This window comes from Caenorhabditis elegans, chromosome I (genome assembly GCF_000002985.6).
Source record: "Caenorhabditis elegans chromosome I".
Taxonomy (NCBI): domain Eukaryota; kingdom Metazoa; phylum Nematoda; class Chromadorea; order Rhabditida; family Rhabditidae; genus Caenorhabditis; species Caenorhabditis elegans.
In genome coordinates this window covers 1,403,067-1,426,081 of record NC_003279.8, presented here as the reverse complement: position 1 = coordinate 1,426,081, position 23,015 = coordinate 1,403,067, and the positions used below count along the sequence as shown (strand labels likewise).

Below are 23,015 nucleotides of genomic sequence, written 5' to 3'. Positions count from 1 at the left end.
TGCGTCTCTTCTTTCACACGCTATTTTGGCTGTGGACGAGGAATTCTCCTCTTCCAGGATTTTCTAGGCCATTTTCTCACATTTCTCAAGTTTTCTCGTCCGCGAGAAAACGTGAATTTTGAGACAGCCAACGTGCCCGAATGGTCGAGCTGGTCGAGCTGGAAAATGGTCGAGCTGGATCGAGCAAAACACGTGTAATTCCAGCGATTTGCCGATTTGTCGGAAGAAATCGTTTGCCGCCCACCGTAATATATATATATATATATGGCTAATACTCTTTACAGTTTACGTAGTGCCAGGCTGTCTCATTGCGGTTTGATCTACAAAAAATGCGGGAATTTTTTGCCCAAAAAAATGTGACGTCAGCACAACAATCTTAACGATGCGAAATCAGTTGAAAAGTCTGCGTCTCCATTCTCCCGCATTTTTTGTAGATCAAACCAAAATGGGACAACTTGGCACACCACGTGACAGCGCATTTTTCTACACTTCTACGACTTTAAAGGAGGGCGCATTTATTTGAAATGGTCCTGCCACGCGTGGTGCTCCAAAAATCAATAAATAACGCGTGACGAGACCATTTCGCATAAATGTGTGTCCTCCTTTAAAGTCGTAGAAGTGAAGAGAAAAAATAAATGCACTGTATAAGAAATAATTTAAAAAAATATTATAAACGGAGCGCGGTGTACGTAGCGTTCCTCTTCACAAACGCCCCGTAAATCGACACGAATTGGCTCTTCCCCTCGCTCCGCCCCTTGAATCCCCCCGACATGTCTGTGTCTCTTCAACTGACTACACTCTCTCTCTGGACCCGTAATATTGTATTCTCTCCACGTTCCCCTTTCTCTTCTTCAATAAATATCTGAAAATACAATAAAACTCGAAAAATCAATAATTTTTCATCGAAAATGGCAACGGTGGGGGGGGGGAAAGTGATATAAAAATACATTAATACATGAAATTTCAAAACCAAAGTTTTCGCAAAAAAAAGTACATATATAAGTGAGAATACCAGTCGAAAATTGAAATAAATTTGGAAACTCGAGAGGGGAATGATATAGAAGAAGTTGGAGGTCGAGAGATGCTTGAGAAATTTTGGCTGAAAATGGGCAAAAAATGCGGAAAACGGTGTGGAAAATCTCACGAAAATATAATTTTTAGCATAGAAATAAGATTTTTTTTGGCTAAAATTGCCCGAAATTGTCTACTTTTGCATCAAAATTCGACTTTTTACGCCAAAAAAAAAATAAATAAAAAACCGACATTTTTGCATAAAAATGAAGCTTCTGCTACAAATAAATGTTTTGCACGTAAAAATCTATGTCAAAAATGGCTGAAAAATGCTCATTTTTCCCATAAAAATGTCAAAATTAACCCATTTTAAGCCAAAATTTCCTCAATAAGCTTCTCCACTCCTCAAAAAAAACTGAAAAATTATGCAAAAATGGACAACAAAAGAAGAGTGAAATAATTCTACTCAAAAACTTGATAAGCCAGCGTAGAAATACGTTGACGCCGAGTCGCCACAAAAACTCCGACGGCTCCAATCGATACTCCAATCAAAAGGCAGAAAATGGCAAGAACGAACATTGCACCGCCCGTGTAGCCAATGAATCCGTCATCGTTCTCCGGTGGATACATTTTCATTGTTGACGCGTCGGCCATCCATTCCTGAAAATTTGAAAATTAGAGAAAATGACTCCGTGTCACACATTTTTAGGCATAAAATTCGAATTTCTTAAAGGTGGTGTAGTCGAATTTTTTTAAATTAAAAATAGAAAAATTTTGAATTTTTTTCACCACTAAAAATGTGCTTTCAAATTCCAAATGTAAATTTTAATTTTCTTCTAAAAAGACAATAAATTCAAGAAATTGCAAAATTTTCAATGCTATTTTTCAAAATTTCGGAAAAAAGTGCCTGAAATTTTACTTTTAGCGCCAAAAAAATGTTGAAAAATTAAAGACTCGCAAGATATTTTGATTTGAAGTCCGAAAAATGTAGATATCTGTCTTTTAACTCTAAAAATTTCGAAAAATTGTAAATTCGCAAAAAAATAGGATTTTACGCTAGAAAATGTCAAAATTCTTAAAGGTGATGTAGTCGAATTTTTTTAAATGCTTTATTAGGCTTAAAATTGTTTGAAAACACCGAATTTCATAATGAAACTTCTTGAATACTTCAACTTCTCAAAAAAAAAGTTATGACGGCTCAAAAAATGGCCTGAAATTAGTTAAAATTTGAAATTTGACCGACTTGTCAAGCGGCTGGAAACTAGCTTTTTTTTTGAAATCACCGTCAAACTTGGAGTATATAAGTAATGTAATTATCTTGCGTTTTCAACTTCATTTTGGTATTTTAAAGTCGACGAAGAGACGCCGAGTTTTGCTTCAAAAAATTTAAAAATCTCTTCGTCTATCGATTTTAAAAAACCTAAATCGAGTTGAAAACGCAAGATAATTAAAATGTATACTCAAAATTTGACGATATTTCAAAAAAAAAATAGTTTCCAGCCGCTTGACAAGTCGGTCAAATTTCCAATTTTAACTAATTTTAGGCCATTTTTTGAGCCGTCATAACTTCTTTTTTTTTAAAGAAGTTGAAGTATTCAAGAAGTTTCATTATGAAATTCGGTGTTTTCAAACAATTTTAAGCCTAATAAAGCAATAAAAATTTTTTCGACAACACCACCTTTAAGAATTTTGACATTTTCTAGCGTAAAATTCTATTTTTTTGCGAACTTACAACAATTTTTCGAAATTTTTAGAGTTAAAAGTCAGATATCTACATTTTTCGGTCTTCAAATCAAAATATCTTGCGAGTCTTTAATTTTTCAACATTTTTTTGGCGCTAAAAGTAAAATTTCAGGCACTTTTTTCCGAAATTTTGCAATTTATTGTCTTTTTAGAAGAAAATTAAAATTTACATTTGAAATTTGAAAGCACATTTTTAGTGGTGAAAAAAATTCAACATTTTTCTATTTTTAATTCAAAAAAGATTTTTTTTTTGGCATTTTTTGGTCAAAAATCGGTCCAGACTGGTTTCGCTTCCAAATTCGCGATATTTAAGCCAATTTTCTTCAATTTTTTACCTCCTTGACTCCATTATTCTTCAAAACCTCAATAGGCATTTTATCAAGTGTCATTGAGTCATTCATAAGCTTAAAAATCTCAGCTGTCGTCAGTTCAGTCGTATAATTATATCCAACAACGTTTCCAGGCTTCTTTTCAGTCTTTTCAGCGACACGAACAATCATTTCAAGGCCACTGTCACGAGATTCAACGTAGAAGACGATAACTCGATATGGGATAATTGGGTGGACATTCTTGGAAATTGAGGAGGCGACGGCTTCGTTTAGGCCATTTAGGCCGACTTGGCTTAGGTCGGAGAGGGTTTCTGAAAGGATTTCAATTTAAAGGTGGTGTAGTCAAATTGTTTTAATTGCTTTATTAGGCCTAAAATTGTCTGAAAACACCGAATTTCATAATGAAACTTTTTGAAAATTTCAACTTCTCAAAAAACAGTTCTGACGGCTCAAAAAATGGCCTGAAATTAGTTAAAATTTGAAATTTGACCGACTTGTCAAGCGGCTGGAAACTAGATTTTTTTTTGAAATCACCGTCTAATTTTGAGTATACAATGTAATTATCTTGCGTTTTCAACTAGATTTAGGTATTTTAAAGTCGATGGATAAAGAGATTTTTTAAATTTTTTTCATCACATCTCGCCGTCCATCAACTTTAAAATACCTAAATCCAGTTTCAAACGCAAAATAATTAAATTGTATACTTAAAATTTGATGGTTATTTCAAAAAAAAATAGTTTCCAGCCGCTTGACAAGTCGGTCAAATTTCAAATTTTAACTAATTTTAGGCCATTTTTTGAGCCGCCATAACTTTTTTTTGAGAAGTTTTCAAGAAGTTTCATTATGAAATTCGGTGTTTTCAGACAATTTTGAGAATAGTAAAGCAATTTAAAAAATTTCAAATTTCCAGATATGATTTTTAGAAAAAATTATTTTTTTTTTGAAATTTCTGATTCAAAATTCATTTTTCCACAGTTTTTTAAAACCAAAATATGGGGAATTTCTCTGATTATTATATCAGATTATATCAGATTTATTTCTCTGATTTTATATCATTTATATCAAAAATAATTTTTCAATGGAAAAAATCCCATTTTTTGCGGAAAAATGCTAATTTTGGGGTTTTTGAACTGAAAAAAAATCGTATTTCTGGGTCATTTCAACTGAAAAACGGGTTTTAAAAAATGTCATTCAAAATTCATTTTTCCACAGTTATTTTTGAAAATTCTCGCATTTTTCATAAAATTGGAAACAGAAAAATCACATTTTCCAGCTTTTTCGAAATTTTTTAAAGAAAATTAGTGGGAAAAATGCTCAAAAATTGAATTTTCCTATTGTAAAAATTATGAAATTGAAGCTTTTTTCATATAAAATGCCCTATTTAACCCTCTGAAAATTCAGAATAGGGTAAGATTCATCAGAAAAACGATTTTTCAATTCAAAGATTTTTATCGGTTTTAGCTGAAAACTGCTCTTTTTCGGTTTTTCCTCTGGGAAAAATAATTTCAAGCAATTTAGAACAGAAAAACTAGATTTTTGAAACAGTTTTAATTGGAAAAATGTTATTTTTTGAAAGATTTTCGCTCATTTTGAGCTTTTTTCAGTTAGAAAATTGGAATTTCCAAGTCAAAATACACTGTTTTCTAGATTTTCTCCAATTTTTCTTCGCTCAAACACTTCCAACACATACTATCTTTAATCTGCACCATCAGCGTATTGTTGGCAAACTTTTGCTCATCATAACAATTCGACAGCTGAACAGTTTTCATGTTAAGCCTAGAAGACTCCATCGGAATCCTCTGAACTGTCAGTGAGACCGCAAGATGTCGGGATCCCATTCGAAACCTCGCCATCGAGTGAACCTCCATATCCTCAGTCACATGAAGCTCCACAATCGTCTCATCTCGGCCATCATAAGCTCGATAAGTCTTAAAAGCCGTTCCAACCATATCAACATCACTTTCATACAGAGAAAATCTCAATCCAGGATCCACCAAAAGCCATTCCATATTGTTCATAATAAAATGATCGGTTCCATTCTTCACGAGCACATCCTCAGAGCTATCATCCAACGGGGAGAAGCTCTGACAGGCTCCGTGGCTCATCGTGAACTCGTATCCATAGTTGAAGTCATGGAGAATGTAGTCGGTGCCATTTTTATAGCGTTTCGGTGTGGCTTTGAATAGTTTCACGCCATTTTCAAACGAATCCCCGGCGATATGGATGACTTTTTTGGTTTTAGAGTATAAAACCTCCACTACATCAGATCGATTGGTGGACGGATCGAAATAATTCAAAATCGCCGCATATTCATCGAGCGGCTTCAAAACTAGAACCGTATCGTTTCGATTCTTACACCAAACACCATGAACCACCGCAGCCTCATTTCCAACGGGAAGCTCATAACGATCAAGCTCCACAGATACATGATTTAACGCCACCGTGCTGTTAAAGTTCGGAAGCTCGGCGAGCCGGATCGAGAGGAGCAACGGGTTGGAGAATGGCGATTGAGCCGGTCTGATCGTCTCTTCTCCGGCGTATCGAACCTCCAGCAGCACCTTCGTATCGTTAGCCGTCGCTCCATCAATGCATGTGACCCATTTCTGTGCGTTAACACCACCGACCACTTCGACGTGATCTTCGACGAAAAATCCGGTGTGCGATTTGTCGAATTCGATTAGTCCGAGAATGATGCTGTAGAGGGATGATGTGTCGGCGCCGATGATGGATTCGAAGCGTGAAATTTTGAATAGATCCGGTTTCGAGACATTCCCGATGCATTCGCCGCCTGAAAATAGGAAATATGGAGACATTTTTCGTCAATTTTTGTTTTTTTTTTCACTGCAACTTTTTCCTCACGAGGGACGAGGAAAAGTGGTTTCTAGGCCATGGCCGAGGGGCCGACAAGTTTCAGCGGCCATTTATCTTGCTTTGTTTTCCGCCTATTTTCTTTCGTTTTTCATCGATTTTTTTCGTTTTTTCTTATTAAAACTGATAAATAAATATTTTTTGCAGATAAATAAATATTTTTTTTTTTGCAGATAAATAAATATTTTTTGCCTAAACTTTTTCTGAAACATGATACATATGATGCTTAGATGCTGAAGCTATCTGATTTTCATAACGAGACCGCTGAAAAAGTTTTGAGGTTTTCAAAATTCAACTTTTTGTGCGAAAATCTCGACTTTTTCACCAAAAAAGTTGAATTTTGGAAACCTCAAAACTTTTTCAGCGGTCTCGTTATGAAAATCAGGTAGCTTCAGCATCTAAGCAGCATATGTATCATGTTTCAGAAAAAGTTTAGGTTTTGTATTCCCGTAATCCATCATATTACATTGACCACTTTCACCGCTGCTTGCCCACTGAATACATAATTTTTTTACTTGGAAATTGTTTTAGCATCTGCAAAAAAATATTTATTTATCAGTTTTATTAAGAAAAAACGAAAAAAATCGATGAAAAACGAAAGAAAACAGGCGGAAAACAAAGCAAGATAAATGGCCGCAGAAACTTGTCGGCCCCTCGACCATGGCCTAGAAACCACTTTTCCTCGTCCCTCGTGAGGAAAAGGTTGCAGTGTTTTTCAAAGTAGTCGATTTTCTACATTGCTTTATTAGACTCAAAATTGTCTGAAAACACCGAATTTCATGGTGATGACCCAGAAATAAAATTTTCTCAATTCAAAAAACTCAAAATGAGTATTTTTCTGCAAAAAACTGGGTTTTTCATTGAAAAAGGCATTTTTCTAATGAATCTTACCCTATTTTAGTGAAATTAGAATTTTCAGAGCATTTTATATGGAAAAAGCTTCAATTTCATTAATTTTCTTATTTAAAACACAATAAAACAAAAAAAAAACTCGATTTTTTAAATAAACTTTCCATTCAAAATCAGGAAAATTCACCTTATTTTGCTCGAAGCAGTGGAAAACAAAAGAATTTTGAATCAGAAATAAAAAAAAAAGAACTTTTTTCAGTTAAAATGACCCAGAAATACGATTTTCTCCGTTCAAAAAATTCAAAATGAGCATTTTTCTGCAAAAAATGGGGGTTTTTTCATTGAAAAATCATTTTTCTGATTCAATAATCAGAGAAATTCACCATATTTTGGCTAAACACAGTGGAAAAAAAAAAGAATTTTGAATCAGAAATTTCAACAAAAAAATGAAATTTTTCTAAATTTCCTATCTGAAAATTTGAAATTGTTTTAAATTGCTTTATTCAACTCAAAATTGTCTGAAAATACCGAATTTCAAAATGAAACTTCTTGAAAACTTCTCAAAAAAAAAAGTTATGACGGCTCAAAAAATGGCCTAAAATTAGTTAAAATTTGAAATTTGACCGACTTGTCAAGCGGCTGGAAACTATTTTTTTTTGAAATAACCATCAAATTTTAAGTATACAATTTAATTATTTTGCGTTTGAAACTGGATTAAGGTATTTTAAAGTTGATGGACGGCGAGAAGTGATGAAAAAAATTTTTAAAAATCTCTTTATCCATCGACTTTAAAATACCTAAATCTAGTTGAAAACGCAAGATAATTACATTGTATACTCAAAATTAGACGGTGATTTCAAAAAAAAATAGTTTCCAGCCGCTTGACAAGTCGGTCAAATTTCAAATTTTAACTAATTTTAGGCCATTTTTTGAGCCGTCATAACTTTTTTTTTTGAGAAGTTGAAGTATTCAAGAAGTTTCATTATGAAATTCGGTGTTTTCAGACAATTTTGAGTCTAATAAAGCAATAAAAATACGACTACATCACCTTTAATTTTTCGCATTTTTAGGGAACATCGAACCAAATTTTTGCTATTTTGCACAAAAAACTTAATTTTCCGACTGGTAGTGCACTTTTTCGGGCTTTTTTCGAAATTATTTTAAAGTTTTGGATTTTCTCCGAATGTCATGACTAAAAAAATGTTTTTAAAAAATTTCGAGATTTTATATGATTTTTTGAAAATTGAAAAAATCTCAGTTTTCCCCTAAATAACTCCTATTTGAATTTCCTCCAATTGAATTTGTTCGTTGGAGCGCGCTTGTATTATTTTCATTAATTAATTTCATTTATTCTCGTTATTTGACTGCTTTTCTTTATTTTTTGGGTTTTCAATTGGAAAATGAACGAAATAAACAAGGAAAATGCAAATTGTTTATTAAAAAATAACTGAAAATGCCTTCAGTTATTTTTTAATGAACAATTTACATTTTTCTTGTTTATTTCATTCATTTTCCGATTAAAAACCCAAAAAATGAAGAAAATCAGTGAAATAATGAGAAGAAATAAAAAAAATTAATGAAAATAGTGCAAGCGCGCTCCAACGAACGAGTTCAATTGGTGGTAATTAAAATAGGAATTAGGCAAAAACTGAGATTTTTTCAATTTTCAACAAATCATATAAAATTTAGAAAAATTTTTTAAACTTTTTTTAATCATGATATTCGGAGAAAATCCAAAACTTTAAAATAATTTCGAAAAAGCCCGAAAAAGAGCACTACCAGTCGGAAAATTAAGTTTTTTGTGCAAAATAGCAAAAATTTGGTTCGATGTTCCCTAAAAAATGCGAAAAATTAAAGGTGGTGTAGTCGTGTTTTTATTTTTAATCAATGAGAGCATTTTTCAGAAAAAATATCAAAAAAAAGAGTGCTTCTGAAGTGCTCCAATCTTAAGAATAGGGATTTTCAGACAGAAACTATATATTTTAAGTGAAAAAGTTAAGAATAAGCATATTTTCAGTGAGAACATTAAAAAATTTAAATTGAAAAATTACACTTTTGACCGGAAAACCTTATTTTTGCAATTTTTACACTGGAGAAGTGCAATTTTTCAGAAATGTCTTTTTTTTTCACCCCAAAAAAGCTAATTTCCAGCTTTTTCCAGGAAAAAAGTGCTGTAGTTCTCATTGTGGAGAAAATTCGATGTTTTTTTTTCCAATTTTCTTCTGTAAACATTCTGAATTTAGGGCTATTTTGGGGGTTATTTCGACACGAAATTGTCCGGAAATCGACGATTTTCAACGTTAAAACTCGTCAATACGCACTGGTAACGTTGATAAACGAGGTCAGCTTTGCACCAGTCAACTCCTGAATCCATTTCTCCGGCATCTGATCTCTCGTCTGTTTCTCCAGAACTCTGAATTCTTTTGAGGCACTTTCCACGAGCAACGACGTGCTCGCCTTCATCCAATCGGTCATCGAGCCAGAAATCTGAAAATTTCTCGGTTTTTTGAGCTTTTTGAGCTATTTAGAGAGCTTGAAAGCTACCTTGTACGATTCTGGAAGAGAAATCTTGTCGCTCAGAGTTTTCGGTGTGGTTTTCGGAGGGTTCGCGCAGATATCAAGTAGAGAACGGAGATCCTGGGCTGCCAAAAGCCCCACGAGTAGGGATAAGATGGCAAGTTGGGCTTTCATTGCCTGAAAAATTGGAGAAAATAAGAAAATTTGGTGGAAATCAATTTTCAACAAAGGAATTTCGAATTTCGAATAGTGAGGAAGAATAATTGGAGAAATTTCGATAGTTGAATTGATAGAAAAATAGGAAAACCTCGGGAAAAACACTTCGAAAATCGCAAAAATTTCGTGATTTTTCATTTTCTCGACATATCGCCAGTTTTTCACCGATTTAACTGATCTTTTCAAAGTTTTGCATCAAATTTTAGTGAAAATAATGGTTCAATCCCTCAAAAACTCGACAAAAACCAATAAAATCGAGAAAATTATAGCTTTTTTCTCGAAAATGTGAGGGAAAAGAAAAACAACAATCGTGACAGAACGGAGTGCGGTGGGGCGCGCTTGAGAGGAGGCAATGCATCTCTTGGAATTTAGTGTTTAGCAGAAATGTGGGCTGTGAATATATTTGCTTGACTGGGTACAGAATACTTTTTTGAAAACAAAGTTTCTATAAATTTTAGTGTCAATTAATTTAGTTTAGTACGTTTTGACAAACAATCTGAAATTGTTTTGCACCAATCACCTAATTTATTGCTCATAATAACCCGGAAGATTTCTGTCTGGCAGATCTCATATTCCCTAGTTCGTGGCGTCTCTTCCGCGTCGCATCGATTATGCTCATTTTTGCTGGAATTTTTCGATTTTCCAGCTTTTTACCGGCTTTTTTCACAATTATTCCTGTAAAAAATGCTCAAAATATCAAATTTACACGCTAAAAACCTTAAAAAACCACAAATATTCTAGAAAATCTCGCAAAAATGACCACAAAACGAGTTCCGTCGAAAATCGTCATCGCAGGAAGCTCGAAAATCACTCTGAATGACAGGTTAGCTTATTTAAGCATATTTAAGCATATTTAAGCTTATTTAAGCCAAATTCCTCAATAAAAACCAAGAAAATTTCAGATTCTCCGCAATTCCGAAGCCACGCGTCAAAGCGACAGTGATGAAGGCTCAGCCGAAGCGATTTTCGGCTCAGCCGAAGCGATTTTCGGTTGAGGTAGAAAAAACACGGAAAAACCAAAAAATTCGAGCTTTGAAACCCCTAAAATTCAAATTTTCCAGTACGAAGAGGTCGAATATGTGCCGAAATTCATGAAACCGCGCCCGAAACCACGTCAATTTATTCAGCAGAGAGCCGTGATTCCAATTCGTAATAAAATCGATAAAATCAATAAAAAATGCAATTTTTTTCCAATTCAGAGAATCGAGTTTCATTCGTAAACGCGATGCCAGTGCAGAGATTCTACCCGAGAATCAACAATTTCGTGCACAGAAGCCACCAGATGCAGAATAACTTTAAAAAACCGTTCAGGTACGGGCGGAAAGGCCTGGAATTCGGATTTTTAAGCGGGAAAATCGAATTTTTGGAGCATTTATTGCTCCAAAAGGCGAAAAATCGAATTTTCTGGCATTTTTACCCGAAAATTTCACGATTTTATTAAAAAGTAGCCTTAAAATCCTGAATTTTCACATAATTTCATCAGAAAAGTCGAAAATTTTAGACACAAAATGTCTCTAAAAATCAGAATTTTTCCATTACAGGCCTGAAATTTGCGTTTTGCGGCGGAAAAATCAATTTTTTTCGGAATGTTCACAGGTTTTTAAAGATTTTAGTGCCCAAAAAGCGAAAAAATGCCCTAAAAACCCGAATTTTCACACAAATTCGCCTGAAAACGCGGGAAAATTCAGATTTCCTTTAAAAAATGCCCTAAAAATTAGAATTTTCACATAAATCCTTCAGAAAAACCGAACATTTTACGATTTCCTTCAAAAATGTGTCTCGAAAACCTGCATTTTCACAGAAATTGGTTGGAAAAATCGGAAAAATTCAGATTTTCTTCAGAAAATGCCCTAAAAATTAGAATTTTCACATAAATCGGCCAGAAAAACCGAAAAAATTCAGATTTCCTTCAAAAAAATGCCCTAAAAGTTAGAATTTTCACAAAATTTTGGTTGGAAAATCGGAAAAATTCAGATTTTCTTTTAAAACATTCTTAGAAGCCTGAAAAGTCGTTTTTTATCCGAAATTTTCTCAAAAACTCAGAAAAATCCGTCAAAAAGTCGGAAAATTCGTCAAAAATCCAATTTTCCCGTAAAAATACCCTAAAACTTGAAATTTTCACAAAAATTCGCCAGAAAACGCGGAAAAATTTAGATTTCCTTTAAAAAATGTTCCTAAAAGCCTGAAAAGTCTTTTTTTTATCCGAAATTTTCTTAAAAATTCGTCAAAAAGTCGAAATTTTCCACAAAAATCGATCAAAAAAATCCATTTTTCTCGTTAAAAATCTCCCAATTTAAAGTTTTTTTCAGACAAAACTTCAATCATCAGAACCGTAAGATGTTCCCCGGCAACAACAATCGCTTTCAGCATCCGAAGCAGAAACAATTCCCGACGATGCCAGCGAAAAAATCGGTCGCCGAGCTGGATCGAGAGCTCGATGATTACATGAGAAAGCCGAAGCACGCGCCGATCACAATTTAATTTAATCATCTGTATTATTATTATCATTCTGAACTCCAAAAATCTCCACTTTTTTTCCTCTTTCTCCTTCTTTTTCGCTCGGGCCGATCCAAAAAAATCGATATATATATTTTTATCTCTTCAAAATTTTCAATAAAAACAACGAGAATTTTATTTTGTTTTTTGATTCGATTTTTCGCGGAATTACTGAATTTCCTATTTTCAAAATTATGGTGCAGCCGACACTTTCCGGGGCTCGGGTTAGCGGGGGGATATGGTCGGAGTACTGTAGTAGTACTGTAGGGGTACTGTAGGATTACTGTAGTTTAGGAAAACAAATGACTTTTCGTTTTTTGAAGGGATATTGGTTTGAGGTTAGTGGAGGGATACGGTCGGGGTACTGTAGTAGTACTGTAGGAGTACTGTAGGGCTACTGTAGGATTACTGTAGTTTAGGAAAAAAAAAGACTTTTCGTTTTTTGATGCAATATTGGTTTGGGGTTAGCGGGGGGATATGGTCGGGGTACTGTAGTATACAACTTTAGGGATACTATAGGAGTACTGTAGGATTACTGTAGTTTAGGAAAAAAAAAGACTTTTCGTTTTTTGATGCAATGTTGGTTTGGGGTTAGCGGGGGGATATGGTCGGGGTACGGTAGTGCAACTGTAGGGGTACTGTAGGGGTACTGTAGGGCTACTGTAGGATTACTGTAGTTTAGGAAAAAAAAAGACTTTTCGTTTTTTGATGCAATATTGGTTTGGGGTTAGCGGGGGGATATGGTCGGGGTACTGTAGTATACAACTTTAGGGATACTATAGGAGTACTGTAGGATTACTGTAGTTTTAGAAAAAAATTACTTTTCGTTTTTTGATGCAATGTTGGTTTGGGGTTAGTGGAGGGATATGGTCGGGGTACTGTAGGATTACTGTAGTTTTAGGAAAAACTTTCCTGAAAATTGGTTTCTTCCTAAATTAAAAAAAAATTATTTGAAAACCATTTTCATTTTTAACATCAACATAAATATCAAACTAAATTTTTAACAAAAAAAAACAAGATTTAACTATATTCTTCTGTCAGCTTCTCCTTCTCTTCCAGCTTCTCCTTTTTCTCAAACGATTGAAGTGCCACATCACACACTTTGACCTGTTCCTCCCACATCCATTTCACATCCGTCGGCATCTTTTTCGCCTTCTCCGCCACCCCATTTCTCAGCTCTTTCAGCATTATCTCCAGCTTCTCATCGATTTTCTCATCCACCTCATCATCAATCGGATCGTGCGAGTAGATGATCTTCTTCCAGCGCCCGTTCGCCATTTGCCAGTGCTCGAGGAGCATCACACGGATGTTTGTGCGTAGGGACCAACTCGGACCCTCATCGGTTGCGTAGAGATGGCTCGGGAGCCCGACCTCTTCGAGGACCATCTCATGCTCCCGGGTTACCTGGATTCCGGCGATTTTTGCAAGGGTTAACAGCATTTCTGGAAGAAAAACTGAGATTTGATAATAATTTCAGAAAAAAGGGTACTGTAGGGGTACTGTAGGATTACTATAGTTTAGAAAAACATGAATTTTCGTTTTTTGAAGGAATAATAACTTCAGATTAGTGGAGGGATATGGTCGGGGTACTGTAGTACAACTGTAGGTGTACTGTAGGATTACTGTAGTTTAGAAAAACATGAATTTTCGTTTTTTGAAGGAATAATAACTTCAGATTAGTGGAGGGATATGGTCGGAGTACTGTAGGATTACTGTAGTTTTAGAAAAATTTACTTTTCGTCTTTTGACGGGATATTGGTTTAAGGTTAGTGGGGGAAATGGTCGGGGTACTGAAGTAGTACTGTAGAGGTACGATAGGATTACTGTATTTCAGGAAAAATAACTATTCGTCTGTTAAAGGGATATTGGTTCGGGATTAGTGGGGATATGGTCGGGGTACTGTAGTAGTATTGTAGGGGCACTGTAGGATTACTGTAGATTAAGAAAAATATGAATTTTCGTTTTTTGACGGGATATTGGTTTGGGGTCAGCGGGGGGATATTGTCGGGGTACTGTAGGGGCACTGTAGGATTACTGTAGATTAAGAAAAATATGAATTTTCGATTTTTGAAGGGATATTGGTTTGGGGTCAGTGGGGGGGATATTGTCGGGGTACTGTAGGATTACGGTAGGATAACTCTAGGATTACTGTAGTTTAGCAAAACTGACTTTTCGTTTTTTGAAGGGATAATGGTTTGGGGTCAGCGGGGGATATGGTTGGGGTACTGTAGGATTACTGTAGTTTTGGAAAAAAAAATGACTTTTCTTTTTTTGAAGGGATAATGGTTTGGGGTAAGCGGGGGGATATTGTCGGGGTACTGTAGGGGTACTGTAGGATTACTGTAGTTTTAGAAAAAAATCACTTTTGGTTTTTTGAAGGGATATTGGTTTGCGGTTAGTTGGGGGATATGGTCGGGGTACTGTAAGAGTACGGTACCTTGCGGAATGAGCACTTTAGCGCCCAAATTGTGTGGCAGTGTGAAGCCGTACTCGACGAGCAGCCGAGCATTGTCATGTGCACCATAACACACGAATATTTGTTCGCCTTCTTGAATTTGACGCTTCGCCTGGACAACGTACCGCCCGTTTCGCTTTTCATGAAGTGCGAGACCCTGGAAATTGGATTTTTTTTACTGTAAAATTATAGTGTTGTTTTTCAAAACATTATTTTTTCAGCAGTATTTGAAAATTCGAAACTTTTTGTTTTTTTTTTCGGTTAGTTTCCTGAAAAATCGGTATTCCTTGGAACCTGGAAATTTTGAAAGAAATTTTCAAAAAAAATTGATTTTTCTGCCAAGCAGCCTCTAATAAATGCCGAGTGTGGCGACTCCGCCCCTTTTTCGCGTTTTTTTTGGCTTGCGAAAAAATGTCCCACTTCGTTTTCATTAATAACTCCAGAGCCGCGCGACATCATGCTCTAATATTTGAAATCCTACTAGAAATATTTTGCCCCACGGTGGAGCAGAAAACGGAACTAAGTTCAGAGCAAAATTGAGCCCAGGGCGGCTTTCCCCAGTTTGAAAAAAAAATTTTTTGCTCTTTTTACCCCCAAAAAACCATGTTTTAATTGAATTAAAATTCGGGTTTTGCTCGGTTTCATTTCAAATTCATGTGCAAGATACTACTCAGAGAGACTGATTTTTTGAAAAAAAGTTTGAGTTCATAAGTGCAAACGAAAAAAAGTTGTGATAAAACAAAAGGTAAAAAAATGCCATTTTGCCAAAAAAAATTTTTTTTTCCGAAAAAGTAGTTTTTCGTCTTTATCTCAAGTTCTACTTCATCTTTTTTGATATTTTTTTTGCTTACCCCACGTAAAAAAATACGCTAAACACGATGTTTAACTCAGAATTGAGAAAAGTTCTATGAGTCGGCCGAGCAAGACGAATAAGTGCCAAATTTTGCACACTTTTCCATTTTCGTGAATCTACTTTTTCAATCATAACTCGGTCAGTTTTTAAGTTTTCTTAGTTTTCTAAAAATTGACGTGTAGGTCTCATCAAGACGCATCGAGACATATAAAATTTGTAAAAAGTTCAGTGGGAAAATTTTTCAAGAAAAAAATAATTCAAAAATTTAGTACTGGGGGGAGTGGTTTCCTGGGTCCCCTGAACATTTTATCCACTAAAGTTTTGCGGAATATATTTTTTATTCATAGTTTTTGATTTTATCTAATGAAAGATGAAGTTTCGTCGCATTAGCAATGCTCTGCCAAGAGATATTATTTTTTATTTATTTTCAGGCCAAAACATGTTTTTTTCTATACATCTGTCTGTGTACAAGATATAGCCCTTAACTGTACGTCTCCCTTTCGGGAATTTTATGATGAGTACAATGCTGTAATAAAACTTTCAAAAATTAGGTTTCCCGCTGACTTATCAGTGATAAACGGTTTTCGAACGTCTTTCCCCAAATAGTCATAATTGAAGAAAGCGGAATTGAAAGACGACTCCCTTCAGAAATTTACATTCCTTACTTCCAGTTTGAGCTCTCTCCCGCATGGCCGGGTGGTTAGTGCGTATGACTGCAGAAATTTTGGTAGTTGGTTCAATTCTACCAAGTGATAAATTTTTTGTTTTTTGTGAGTAATCGGGATTCGAATAGAAATACTCGATTTTATACAAAATATGGGTACGTCTCCCCTAATATAAAGCCTCCTCAAACTTCAATCAATCAAAACTCAGCTTGAACTGAACCGGCAAGGAGACTCGCCTTACACCCCCTACAACTGGCGGGCCCGCAGGGCCCGCTATCCTCAATTTTTTTCAAAATCTGAGGTGTGTTGCCACGTTGCCTCAATACGGTTTGATCTACAAAAAATGCGGGTATTTTTTGCCCAAAAAAATGTGACAAAATCAGTTGAGAACTCTGCGTCTCATTTTCCCGCATTTTTTGTAGATCAACGTAGATCAAGCCGAAATGGGACACTCTGACACAACGTGAGTGCCACGTTTCAAAAAAAAAAACTTTTTTTCGACAAAAAAATATTTTGCGATTTTTCGAATTTTTTTTTTCAAAAAATGTATTATTTTTTGCCGGATTTTGATATTAATGTCATCAAAAAATAATAAAAGTTTCAATAAAAATTAAGAATTTTCGCGCATTTTTCAGCTTTTTAAAATAAATTTTCTCAGGGATCCATGTTCAAAAATTTTTTTTTTCACATAAATCCTTCAGAAAAACCGAACATTTTACGATTTCCTTCAAAAATGTGTCTCGAAAACCTGCATTTTCACAGAAATTGGTTGGAAAAATCGGAAAAGTTCAGATTTCCCTCAAAAAATGCCCTAAAAACCTGAATTTTCACATAAATTCGCCAGAAAATCGAAAAAAAATCAGATTTCCCTCAAAAAATGCCCTAAAAACCTGAATTTTCACATAAATCCATCAGAAAAAGCGGAAATATTCAGATTTCCATCAAAAAATGCCCTAAAAACCTGAATTTTCACATAAATCCATCAGAAAAAGCGGAAATATTCAGATTTCCTTTAAAAAATGTTCCTAAAAGCCTGAAAAGTCTTTTTTGATCCGAAATTTTCTTAAAAATTCGGCAAAAAATCGGAATTTTCCACAAAAAACGGCTAAAAATCCATTTTTCCCGTAAAAATACCCTAAACCTTAAAATTTTCACATAAATCCATCCGAAAAACCGAAAAAATTCAGATTTCCCTCAAAAAATGCCCTAAAAACCTGAATTTTCACATAAATTCGCCAGAAAATCGAAAAAAAATCAGATTTCCCTCAAAAAATGCCCTAAAAACCTGAATTTTCACATAAATCCATCAGAAAAAGCGGAAATATTCAGATTTCCATCAAAAAATGCCCTAAAAACCTGAATTTTCACATAAATTCGCCAGAAAAATCGAAAAAAATCAGAAAAAACTGAAATTTTTCCAATTTTTCTTAGTTTTTCCCGAACCTGATATTTTTCCGGATCATGATTAAGCATATCAACATATGGAATAACTGCAATCGTATCTCCATCACTATTATCCACATTATCGTGCTCTTCATTTTCAACGAAAATGCACCGAGTATTCACCACATGCCACGCCCATAATATCTTGTCGTGGCTCAGTTCGGGAAAGAGGCGGCGGAGCTGAAAATGCAAGTGTGCTCTAGTGATAATGATGGGGGGGGGGGGGGGGGCGGGAATTTGAAATTTCCCTGTATTTTGGGGGTTTTCTTCAAAATTGGCATTCTGTAAAAAATCTGTAAAAACAAAAAACTTATTATCAAAAATTTTGCTCTCTACCCAAATAATTGTTTTTGGACTCGGCACGCACGTGGTAGCAGAGTCTCTCATTTCGGCTTGATCTATGCTGATCTACAAAAAATGCGGGAGAATGTCGACGCAGAATTCTCAAGCTGACGTTACATTTTGTTGGACACAAAAATTCCCGCATTTTTTGTAGATCAAACCGTAATGGGACAGCCCCTGGCACCCCACGTGGCTCGAGACAATTTTCTGAAAAAAAAAGTGTGCGACAGAGCGTAATTGCTCATCAATGTTTCGAATTTTGGCTACACTTTCTTTAAAAAAAAGATTACATTGAATTTAAAAAATCGTATAGATTTTAACTTTATTACGGGAACACAAAATTCTGAAAATGCGTATTGCACAACATATTTGACGCGCAAAATATCTCGTAGCGAAAACTACAGTAATCCATTCAATTAATACTGTAGCTCTTGTGTCGATTTACGGGATCTCCATTTTCTTTTTTTCGAAGAATGAGATCCCGTAAATCGCCACAAGCGCTACAGTAGTCATTTAAAAAAATTACTGTAGTTTTCGCTACGAGATATTTAGCGCGTCAAATATGTTGTGCAATACGCATTCTCAGAATTTTGTTTTATTTTCGTGATAATTTTTATAATTTCAAAACGTTTTTTTTTCAAATAAAACCCGAAAATTGATGAAAATCTCGAAGAAATATTATAAAACGAGGTTTTTATTCAAAAAATACCAAAATTTTTGAGATAACAAAACCTTTTGGGTCTCGAGGCGAAAATGTGCGACAGAGCGTACTTGCATTAATTTTTACAAAGTAGCATTTTTTGGAATAACATTTTTTTAATTTCCAAATAAACATTTATATAAGTACGCTCTATCGGACATTTTTCTAAAAAGTTCATTTTCTTGAAAAACAGAGAAAAATTGGATTTTTTGCAATTTTTCTGAATTTTTCGAAAAAAAACCCCCGAAAATCAGACAGACTGTCCCAATTTTTTCCCGAACAAATGCGACTTCAGCACGTTCTTAACCATGCGAAATCAGTTGAGTACTCTGCCGCATTTTTTGTAGATCAACGTAGATCAAGCCGTAATAAGACACACTGACACCACGTGATCAGAGAACATTTGAAATTTTTTGCACTTTTTTTTCCAACAAAAAAAAACCCCGAAAATCGGAGAAAATTGGATTTTTTTTTGACTTCTCACTACCTTTTCCGAAATCTTGAAAAAAAAGAAACAATTTTGAAAAAAAATGATTTTTTGCAAAGATTCAAAAAAAGTTTTTCAAATTTTTTATTTAATTTTTGAAAATAACAAAAAAAAACATTTTTCCGGGTCTTGAAGCGATTTTCGCTAACTTTTCTCCCGAAAATTATTGCAAATGCTCTCTATCGCACTCCTGAAACCAAAAAATCACTTTAAGCCCCGGAAAATGTCTGATAGAGCGTATTTACATTAATTTTTACAAAATTAAAATTTTTTTTTGCAAATTTTCTGAATTTTTCGAAAAAAAAACCCCGAAAATCAGACAGACTGTCCCATCACGGTTTGATCTACAAAAAATGCGGGAATTTTTCGCCCAGAAAAATGTGACGTCAGCACGTTCTTAACCATGAGAAATCAGTTAAAAACTCTGCGTCTCTTTTCCCGCATTTTTTGTAGATCAACGTAAATCAAGCCGAAATAAGACACTCTGGCACCACGTGATCAGAGAAAATTTGAAATTTTGGCTTTTTTTTTTAAAGAAAAAACCCAGAAAATCCGAAAAAAATTAGAATTTTTTGCAATTTTTCTGAATTTTTTGGCTCTTTTTTGGGTAAAAAACCAGAAAATCGGAGAAAAATTGAAATTTTTTGCAATTTTTCTGAATTTTTTGGAACTTTTTTGAAGAAAAACCCCCGAAAATCGGAGAAAAATTGGATTTTTCGTGACACTTTTCACTACCTTTTCCGAAATCTCGGAAATTTCCTTTTTCTGATCAATCCAATATTTTCGAATAGACAACGGAAGAGTATTCACATCATAGTCAATTCCCTTAAAAGCTGGCGTATTAAATTCCTTTGGTAAAACTTTTAAATAAGGTGACCAGGCGGAGTGTTCCGTGTCTTCAAACGCGAAAAACATTGTCAAAATCTCCATTGGCTTCAGTTTTTCTCCGCCGATTTTTGCCAATTTTTTGCGATAAACCGGGAGATCTACGACAAGTGCCGCGTTGATCATATCAGTCTCTGGAAGAGTTATAAACGCTTTTCCAGTACGGAATCCTGTTGTCGCGTAGATTCCGTTCCCGCAATTTCCGGGTGGTGGACATGTGATTTCTAGGCCATCGAATTGATAGCCACGGCCTTTGCACCAGGAAATGAATTCGTTCATTTTTTAGGGCTGAAATGTTTAAAAAAATTTCGTTTTCAAGGCGTGGGTAAACGCGCTCCATTGATAATTCACACCGTGTACTCGTGTACTCCACATGGACATTTTTGCAGGAGTTTGAATTGTTTCGCGCTCCATTGACAATCGCCTGCCGGACGGGAAAGTCGTGTACTCCACACGGACAAGTTCATTTAGTTTTACAACTAAAATCGAGCCACGCGACGCGCCGTAAATCTACTGAGCCAAAATGGCCTAGTTCGGCAAAAACTCTTCCGTTTCAATATATGAGGGAAGCTAGAATTCCATGAAAAAAATGGTTGGAAAATAAAAAATATTTTTTTGAAAAAATTAAAATTTCCGAATGTTTTCGGAGAAAATTTGAATTTCCCGCTCATAATTTTTGGAAAATTCAAATTGCCCGCCAAAATGTTTTTTGAAAAAAAAAAATTCTATTTTGTCTTGTCCACGCAGACTACAGGACATCGTGATGCTTATCAATGGAGCGCAATTGCACTGTTTGGATTTGAAAATTTCAAAAAATCAATGAAAAAAAGATAGCTGAAAGTTGATTTTCAAATCAAAAATTATGGAAATTTCGGCAAAAAATTACAAAAAATTTTTATTAACAAAAAAATTGTATATATAAAAAATGACAAAAAATTGCTAGGTAACCGTTTTTTTTTGATAGTTCATACACGTCGTACAGAAAATCCAAGAGAGAAAAAGTGGAATGGAATGTAAAATTTTAAGAAGGGGGATACACATGGTGTCAGAGTGCCCCATTTCGGCTTGATCTACGTAGATCTACAAAAAATGCGGGAAAAGAGGAGACGCAGAGTTCTCATCTGATTTCGTATGGTTAAGAACGTGTGGTTGACGTCACATTTTTTTGGGCAAAAAAATCCCGCATTTTTTGTAGATTAAACCGTCAAACCGAAAGTCTGTCTGATTTTCGGGGTTTTTTTTTCGAAAAATTCAGAAAAATTGCAAAAAATCCAATTTTTCTCTGTTTTTCAAGAAAATGAACTTTTTAGAAAAATGTCCGATAGAGCGTACTTACATAAATGTTTATTTGGAAATTAAAAAATGTTATTCCAAAAAATGCTACTTTGTAAAAATTAATGCAAGTACGCTCTGTCGCACATTTTCGCCTCGAGACCCAAAAAGTTTTGTTATCTTAAGAATTTTGGTCTTTTTTGTAAAATCAATTTTTTTTATTATTCAGAGAACTGTTTAAATTTCGCATGGCTAAGAACGTGTGGTTGACGTCACATTTTTTTGGGCGAAAAATTCCCGCATTTTTTGTAGATCAAACCGTAATGGGACAGCCCCTGGCACCAGGTGAGTATATAATAATACAAATATTACAACAACAGAAAAAAAGTGTAGTTGATAATAAAAATTGCATAGAAAGAGAGAAAAAATTGGGAAAAATCGACAAAAAGTGCGTGTTTCAAAAAAATTTTTTTAAAGCTTTTTTTCTGAAAAAAATCCAAAAAAAAAAATTTTTTTTCTAAAAACTAGATTTTGACGCCTGCAAATTTTTTTTTAGAAATTTACGAAAATTTTAGATTTGAAATTTTGGTTAGAAATTTGGGAAAAAATATCTGTAAAAATGTGAGAATAATGATTTTTTTGTTTGTAATTCCAAATATTTTTTAAAATATCTATTTAGGCAAACTTTCAACTGCAAAAGTACTAATTTTGACGCCGAAATTTCAAAATTCAAGAATTTTATTTTTCCTAAAATTTTTATTTTCCGAAAATATTGAAAATGTGGAAAAAAATATAAGAAATTCTGTCACTTTGTCTCATTTTGGCTTGATCTACGTTGATCTACCAAAAATGCGGGAGAAGAGGAGACGCAGAGTTTTTAACTGATTTCTCATGATTAAGAACGAGCTGACGTCACATTTTTTTGGGCAAAAAATTCCCGCATTTTTTGTAGATCAAACCGTGATGAGACAACCTGGCACCACGTGCTCAATGGAATTCCGAACCCCGTAGATTTCAACTACCCCGATTTTCCGATTTCAGCTCTATTTTTCAGAAAAATGTCTGTTTGATTTTCGGGGGTTTTTTTCGAAAAATTTAGAAAATTTGCAAAAAAAAAATTTTTTTCTCGGATTTTCAAGAAAATAAAATTTCTAGAAAAATGTTCGATGTTTGAAAATATTTTTTTGAAAAATCAAAAATATATACTAAAATTTTGTAAAAATTAATGTAAGTAAATACGCTCTATCAGACATTTTTCGGGGCTTAAAGTGATTTTTTGGTTTCAGGAGTGCGATAGAGCGCATTTGCAATAATTTTCCGGAGAAAAGTTAGCGAAAATCGCTTCAAGACCCGGAAAAATGGTTTTTTTGTTGTTATTTTCAAAAATTAACAAAAAAAACGAACGTGTGCGCTGACGTCACATTTTTTGGGCAAAAACCCTTAGGAAATTGCAAAATTCTAAATTTTTACACCGAATTTCACAAATTTCAAATTTTTGAGAAAAATTTTCTGTTTTTTTTGCCAAAAATTCCACAAATTCTAGATATAAAATTATAAGCAATTAATTCAAACATTTTGCAAAAATTCAGTGTGAAATACACACGTTTGATCTACAAAAAGTGCGGGAATTTTTTGCCCAAAAAAATGTGATGTCAACACACGTTCTTAACCATGCGAAATCAGTTCTCTTCTCCCGCATTTTTTGTAGATCAACGCAGATCAAACCGAAATGGGACACTTTGAAACCACGTGATCAGAGAAAATTTGAATTTTTTTGGCACTTTTTTGAAAGAAAAAACCCAGAAAATCCGAAAAAAATTAGAATTTTTTGCAATTTTTCTGGTTTTTTGGCACTTATTCGGGTAAAAAACCAGAAAATCGGAG

At 34.4% G+C, this 23,015-nt stretch overlaps 3 protein-coding genes across 4 annotated transcripts; 1 reads left to right on the top strand and 2 right to left on the bottom strand.

Annotated features, from left to right (window-relative positions):
• Window positions 1-880: 880 nt before the first annotated feature.
• On the bottom strand, window positions 881-9,500 carry Y92H12BR.3 (uncharacterized protein). Of its 2 annotated transcripts, NM_001037901.4 has the most exons (5): window positions 9,345-9,500; window positions 9,122-9,287; window positions 4,774-5,871; window positions 3,090-3,394; window positions 881-1,671 (listed from the first exon to the last, which is right to left on the bottom strand). In NM_001037901.4, the coding sequence occupies exons 1-5, from the start codon at window positions 9,489-9,491 to the stop codon at window positions 1,474-1,476; spliced, it is 1,914 nt and encodes a 637-aa protein (NP_001032990.1). In that variant the 5' UTR covers window positions 9,492-9,500; the 3' UTR covers window positions 881-1,473. The 2 variants fall into 2 exon arrangements, with proteins under 2 accessions (NP_001032990.1, NP_001032991.1); NM_001037902.4 differs by lacking the exon at window positions 4,774-5,871 and having other exon boundaries at window positions 887-1,671; window positions 9,345-9,495.
• A 774-nt stretch (window positions 9,501-10,274) lies between these two features.
• Y92H12BR.2 (Chromatin target of PRMT1 protein C-terminal domain-containing protein) lies at window positions 10,275-12,165 on the top strand. The gene is made up of 5 exons (NM_058450.5): window positions 10,275-10,356; window positions 10,436-10,529; window positions 10,595-10,682; window positions 10,733-10,844; window positions 11,843-12,165. The coding sequence occupies exons 1-5, from the start codon at window positions 10,289-10,291 to the stop codon at window positions 12,012-12,014; spliced, it is 534 nt and encodes a 177-aa protein (NP_490851.1). The 5' UTR covers window positions 10,275-10,288; the 3' UTR covers window positions 12,015-12,165.
• Window positions 12,166-12,981: 816 nt separating this feature from the next.
• set-29 (SET domain-containing protein) lies at window positions 12,982-20,147 on the bottom strand. Its single transcript, NM_058448.6, has 4 exons — window positions 19,710-20,147; window positions 17,446-17,625; window positions 14,467-14,641; window positions 12,982-13,471 (listed from the first exon to the last, which is right to left on the bottom strand). The coding sequence occupies exons 1-4, from the start codon at window positions 20,136-20,138 to the stop codon at window positions 13,050-13,052; spliced, it is 1,206 nt and encodes a 401-aa protein (NP_490849.4). The 5' UTR covers window positions 20,139-20,147; the 3' UTR covers window positions 12,982-13,049.
• Between the last annotated feature and the right edge of the window lie 2,868 nt (window positions 20,148-23,015).

Coding starts and splice junctions, on each gene's coding strand:
- Y92H12BR.3 (NM_001037901.4), bottom strand. CDS start 9,491: ATGAAAGCCCAACTTGCCATCTTATCCCTACTCGTGGGGCTTTTGGCA. Junction 5,872..9,121: donor CTCGTTTATCAACGTTACCA/GTGCGTATTGAC, acceptor TCCTATTTTCAG/GCGGCGAATGCATCGGGAAT. Junction 3,395..4,773: donor GATGGTGCAGATTAAAGATA/GTATGTGTTGGA, acceptor AAATCCTTTCAG/AAACCCTCTCCGACCTAAGC.
- Y92H12BR.2 (NM_058450.5), top strand. CDS start 10,289: ATGACCACAAAACGAGTTCCGTCGAAAATCGTCATCGCAGGAAGCTCG. Junction 10,357..10,435: donor AAAATCACTCTGAATGACAG/GTTAGCTTATTT, acceptor AGAAAATTTCAG/ATTCTCCGCAATTCCGAAGC. Junction 10,683..10,732: donor GAGAGCCGTGATTCCAATTC/GTAATAAAATCG, acceptor TTTCCAATTCAG/AGAATCGAGTTTCATTCGTA.
- set-29 (NM_058448.6), bottom strand. CDS start 20,138: ATGAACGAATTCATTTCCTGGTGCAAAGGCCGTGGCTATCAATTCGAT. Junction 17,626..19,709: donor TTTCCGAGATTTCGGAAAAG/GTAGTGAAAAGT, acceptor TTGCATTTTCAG/CTCCGCCGCCTCTTTCCCGA. Junction 14,642..17,445: donor ATGATCCGGAAAAATATCAG/GTTCGGGAAAAA, acceptor TCCAATTTCCAG/GGTCTCGCACTTCATGAAAA.